General features: G+C 56.3%; 1 protein-coding gene across 1 annotated transcript; it reads left to right on the top strand.

Moving 5' to 3' along the window:
* The first annotated feature begins 895 nt into the window (after window positions 1-895).
* Window positions 896-4,746, top strand: EGR1 (early growth response 1). The gene is made up of 2 exons (XM_016160672.2): window positions 896-1,485; window positions 2,206-4,746. The coding sequence occupies exons 1-2, from the start codon at window positions 1,188-1,190 to the stop codon at window positions 3,531-3,533; spliced, it is 1,626 nt and encodes a 541-aa protein (XP_016016158.1). The 5' UTR covers window positions 896-1,187; the 3' UTR covers window positions 3,534-4,746.
* Window positions 4,747-5,573: the final 827 nt, after the last annotated feature.

Raw genomic sequence — 5,573 nt, 5'->3', positions numbered from 1 at the left:
CAGGCTCCAACATCCTATTGGCAGGTGGCAGAGAAGCAAGAGCTCACTGCAACGCACAGGAACCATCTGGCTATTATTTCCTAGCCTCTGTTTCCCCAGGGACACCTGGAAAGGCACAGTGCCGTTAGTCGAGGCACCAGGTCAAGGCCCCGCCTCTCCTGGGCGGCCTCTGCCCCGGCCAACCCAGCCACTCCTCCCCTTCGCTCCCTCTCCGCTCCCACGGTCCCAGAGGTGGGCGGGCGGGCACTGGATGACAGCGGCAGAACCCCGGCCCGACTCGCCCTCGCCCCCGCCCAGGGCCGGGTTTCCCCAGTCCAGTCCCCGCCGGGGAGCCGCCTGAGCCACGCACGGTGCGCCTAGTGCTCCGCGCCTGAGCCCTCCCTGCCTGGTCGTCCCCCGCTTTGGCGTGCGTTCGGGCTCCCGGCTTGGAACCAGGGACTTGTGAGAGAGCCAGGCAGCAGCAGGCAGCGACCCGGAAACGCCATATAAGGAGCAGGAAGGATCCCCGCCGGAACAACCCTTATTTGGGCAGCGCCTAATTTGGAGCGGCCCGATATGGCCTGGCCGCTTCCGGCTCCGGGAGGAGGGAAGAAGGCGGAGGGAAGGGGCGGGGGCAAAGTCGGGAACTCGGGCAGCTAGAGCCCGGGAGTCTCCAGCTGCTGCTTGAGCCTCAGGCTTTCTGGAGGCCTGAGTGCCCGGGGTGCGGGAGCGGGCGCAAGGCCCGGGGTGCGGGATAGTGGCGCCCACCGTTCCGGGATAGGGTGCTTCACGTCACTCCGGGTCCTCCCGGCCGGTCTTGCCATATTAGGGCTTCCTGCTTCCCATATATGGCCATGTACGTCATGACGGAGGCGGGCCCGCGCCCTTCCAGACCCTTCAAATAGAGGCGGATCCGGGGAGTCGCGAGAGATCCCAGCGCGCAGAACTTGGGGAGTCGCCGCCGCCGTCAGCTACCGCCGCCAGCTTCCGCCGCCCAGCACCGGCCCTTACCTTGGCCTCGGTAGCAGCGCCGCGTCCACACCGGCCGGCGGCGAGGGCAAGCCTGGGGACCCCACCTGCGTTCTCTACAGTGTGCCCCGCGCCCCGCATGTGACCCGGCCAGGCCCCCGCGAGTGTATTCCCCGCAGCTCCAGCCCGGGGCTGCACCCACCCGTTCCAACACCAGCTCTCCAGCCCGCCCGTCCAGGATGGCCGCAGCCAAGGCCGAGATGCAGCTGATGTCCCCACTGCAGATTTCTGACCCGTTCGGCTCCTTTCCTCACTCGCCCACCATGGACAACTACCCTAAACTGGAGGAGATGATGCTGCTGAGCAACGGGGCTCCCCAGTTCCTCAGTGCCGCCGGGGCCCCCGAGGGGAGCAGCGGTGGCAGCAGCGGCAGCAGCGGGGGCGGTGGAGGTGGAGGGGGCAGCAGCAGCAGCAGCAGCAGCGCCTTCAACCCTCAAGGGGAGGCGGGCGAGCAGCCCTACGAGCACCTGACCTCAGGTAAGCGGTGGCCTACGCCGAGAATTAGCCCCTTCGCCACCATCCTAGCTTCCAATCCTCCCTCCCTGGCCTGTGCTGCTCTCCCTTCACCGCAGCGGTGCTCCTAGACCTCAGGGATGCAAGTGGGGTTTCCCTTCAATTCCTCGCATCCCCAGGGTCATGTGTTAGAGGGATGCCTGGGGACATCCACCTCCACCGCTACCCTCCTGGTCCCTAGCGGTGCGTAGAGGAGCGAGCTTTTGTTTTGGATGGAGAGCTCCGGGGCTGCGTGGGTGGGTGGAGATGGGGGGAGGGCTTGTTTTGATGAGCAGGGCCGCGCAGCCCTACCCCCACCCAAAGTCTTACCTTGCCTGCCTCTTAGCCGCAAGGATGGACCCTGATCCTTGGCCAGGGATGTCCCGGCAGCCCTGGCCGAGTAGGGGACGTGCACTAGCGGTAGCCAGTGGGGTGCTGGCGGGAATCTCTCCGCTGCTCAGCCGCCGCTGCGGAGCGCTAGGAGCTGCAGTGGAGGGGGATTCTCCGTATTTGCGTCAGCTGTTGTTGAAATGGGCTCTGCCGCTGGAGCGGGTCCAGGAACATTGCAATCTGCTGCTATCAATTATTAACCAGCTCGGCAGTCAATGGTAGCCGGCTCGACCTCTTGCCTGGCAGGTTGGGTCCTCCTCGTCCTCCAGTGAGTGCTCTCCAGTAACCAGGTCTCCTCCCTCTCTCTCTTGCCAGAGTCTTTTCCTGACATCTCTCTGAATAACGAGAAGGTTCTGGTGGAGACAAGTTACCCCAGCCAAACCACCCGGCTGCCCCCCATTACCTACACCGGCCGCTTCTCTCTGGAGCCTGCTCCCAACAGTGGCAACACTTTGTGGCCTGAGCCCCTCTTCAGCCTGGTCAGCGGCCTCGTGAGCATGACCAACCCACCTGCCACCTCATCCTCAGCACCATCTCCAGCGGCCTCCTCTTCATCTTCAGCCTCCCAGAGTCCACCCCTGAGCTGCGCAGTGCAGTCCAGTGACAGCAGCCCCATTTACTCAGCGGCACCCACCTTTCCCACGCCTAACACTGACATCTTCCCTGAGCCACAGAGCCAGGCCTATCCTGGCTCGGCAGGTACTGCGCTCCAGTACCCACCTCCTGCCTACCCTGCTGCCAAGGGTAGTTTCCAGGTCCCTATGATTCCTGACTATCTGTTTCCACAACAGCAGGGGGACCTGGGCCTGGGCACCCCAGACCAGAAGCCCTTCCAGGGCCTGGAGAGCCGCACCCAGCAGCCTTCACTCACTCCACTCTCAACCATCAAGGCCTTTGCCACACAGTCTGGCTCCCAAGACCTGAAGGCCCTCAACACGACTTACCAGTCCCAGCTCATCAAACCCAGCCGCATGCGCAAGTACCCTAACCGGCCCAGCAAGACGCCACCCCATGAACGCCCCTACGCCTGCCCTGTAGAGTCCTGTGACCGCCGCTTCTCTCGTTCAGATGAGCTCACCCGCCACATTCGCATCCACACTGGCCAGAAGCCCTTCCAGTGTCGCATTTGCATGCGCAACTTCAGCCGCAGTGACCACCTCACCACTCACATCCGCACCCACACAGGAGAGAAGCCCTTCGCTTGTGACATCTGTGGGAGGAAATTTGCCAGGAGCGATGAACGCAAGAGGCACACCAAGATCCACTTGCGGCAGAAGGACAAAAAAGCAGACAAAGGTGTTGTGGCCTCTTCTGCCACCCCCTCCCTCTCTTCCTACTCCTCGCCAGTGGCTACCTCCTATACCTCCCCGGTCACTACCTCTTACCCATCCTCAGCCACCACCTCATACCCATCACCTGTGCCCACCTCCTACTCCTCTCCTGGCTCTTCAACCTACCCATCCCCTGTGCACAGTGGTTTCCCCTCTCCCTCAGTGGCCACCACATACTCCTCTGTACCCCCTGCTTTCCCGGCCCAAGTCAGCAGCTTCCCTTCTTCAGCTGTCACCAACTCCTTCAGCGCCTCCACAGGGCTTTCGGACATGACAACAACATTTTCTCCCAGGACAATTGAAATTTGCTAAAGGGAAAGTGGGAGAAAGGGAAAAAGGAGAAAAAGAAACACAAGGGACTTAAAGGACAGGAGGAGGAAATGGCCTTATGAGAGTTTCCTTTTAGGCCAGATGGAGGTTCTCAGAGCCAATCCTCCCTTCTGATTGACCTCAGGGTCAGTGTGGAAGGTCTGTTGGCCAACAACCCTTTCTGCCCACTTTCCCTTCCTCCCCTATTCCCTTTGACTTCAGCTGCCTGAAACAGCCATGTGCAAGTTCTTCATTTCTATCCAAAGAACTTGATTTGCATGGATTTTGGATATATCATTTCAGTATCATCTCCACCGTACGCCTGACCCCTTGCTCCCTTCAATGCTAGAAAATCGAGTTGGCAAAATGGGGTTTGGGCCTCTCAGAGCCCAGCCCTGTACCCTTGTACAGTGTCTGTGCCATGGATTTCATTTTTCTTGGGGTACTCTTGATGTGAAGATAATTTGAATATTCTATTGTATTATTTGGAGTTAGGTCCTCACTTTGGGGGGGAAAAAAAAGAAAAGCCAAGCAAACCAATGGTGATCCTTTATTTTGTGGTGATGCTGTGATGATTAAGTTTGAAGCTTTTTTTGAAACAGCAGCCTTCGGTATTAATGAGCATGTGTCAGAGTGATGTTCCGTTAACCTTTTTGTAAATATTGCCCGACCGTACTCTCACATGTGGCAAAATATGGTTTGGTTTTTCTTTTTTTTGAAAGTGGTTTTTGTTTTTGTCCTTTTGGTTTAAAAAGTTTCACGTCTTGGTGCCTTTTGTGTGATGCGCCTTGCTGATGGCTTGACATGTGCCAGTGTGAGGAATGTGCTCACCTCTAGCCTTAAGGGGGGCAGGAGTGATGATTCGGGGGAGGCTTTGGGAGCAAAATAAGGAAGAGGACTGGGCTGAGCCTCGGTTCTCTGGAATGTAAGAAAACAAAATCTAAAAATCTGAACTCTCAAAAGTCTATTTTTTTAACTGAAAATGTAAATTTATAAATATATTCAGGAGTTGGAATGTTGTAGTTACCTACTGAGTAGGCGGCAATTTTTGTATGTTATGAACATGCAGTTCATTATTTTGTGGTTTTATTTTACTTTGTATTTGTGTTTGCTTAAACAAAGTGACTGTTTGGCTTATAAACACATTGAATGCGCTTTATTGCCCATGGGATATGTGATGTATATCCTGCAGAAAAATTAAAAGGAAAATAAAATAGTTGTGGTTGCCCATTTCTTTCCTGAGCTAGGGGGAGAGATCTGCCGGTGCGTCCCTGTTGGGGAATTTGAGGGGCTTTTACAGAGACAAGGATATTCTGATCAGAGTCAGGCCCCACTGTGTGTCACTGGAGTGAATTCTTTATGAGGACTGGGTGTGGGTCTCCTCTTCTTGATTCTGGGCCTATTCCTCCTCAATCTGGTGAGCAGCAGCCTTATCTTGGTTTGTTAAAGCTACAGAAAGCCAGAGGTAGGGGTAGACCATGTATGATAGAGGCATTCTCCTGGCTCCAAAATGTTCAGCCAACCCTGTCCCCCAACTCTACCAAAAGTTGGGAAAATCTTATGTTCTTGGGAATTCCTGCCATATATGCACTTGAGGGAGATAAGGGGTGAGCACGAGGCCTTTGGGAAACAGTAAAAGCTGGAGCTAACTCAGTCTTTCCCTCCCATCCTCCATGTCCCCAGAAACCTGAGAGTGGTAAAAAAGCCTAGAAGAGGCGAGGGCCAGTCCTCAAGCCAAGAATCCTTCCAGTAAGAAATCTCACTACTTGCCAGCTGGAGCTGCCATCCTTGGCAACTTCCAGAATAGGACAGAATGGGCAAGAGGCTTGTCTGGTATCTAAGGTTCCCATCCAGACCAAGTCTGTACCTGTTGTGTAGGAGGCCTGAGGTGCTAGGTTCCTTCGGCCCCAGCCCCTTGAGGGTCCATGCTCAACTGGAGCAGTCCTTGTGGCCTCGTGAGCATCTGTCTGCTCCGTGAGAAGCCTTGAGCTGGCCACAACAATGCAGATTGTCAGGGAGAAAGAGATGTAAGCCAAAAGTTAC

Source organism: Rousettus aegyptiacus, unplaced genomic scaffold (assembly GCF_014176215.1).
Source record: "Rousettus aegyptiacus isolate mRouAeg1 unplaced genomic scaffold, mRouAeg1.p scaffold_m13_p_7, whole genome shotgun sequence".
NCBI lineage: Eukaryota > Metazoa > Chordata > Mammalia > Chiroptera > Pteropodidae > Rousettus > Rousettus aegyptiacus.
The sequence above is the reverse complement of the archived record's forward strand: the minus strand, read 5'-3'. Positions and strand labels throughout refer to the sequence as shown.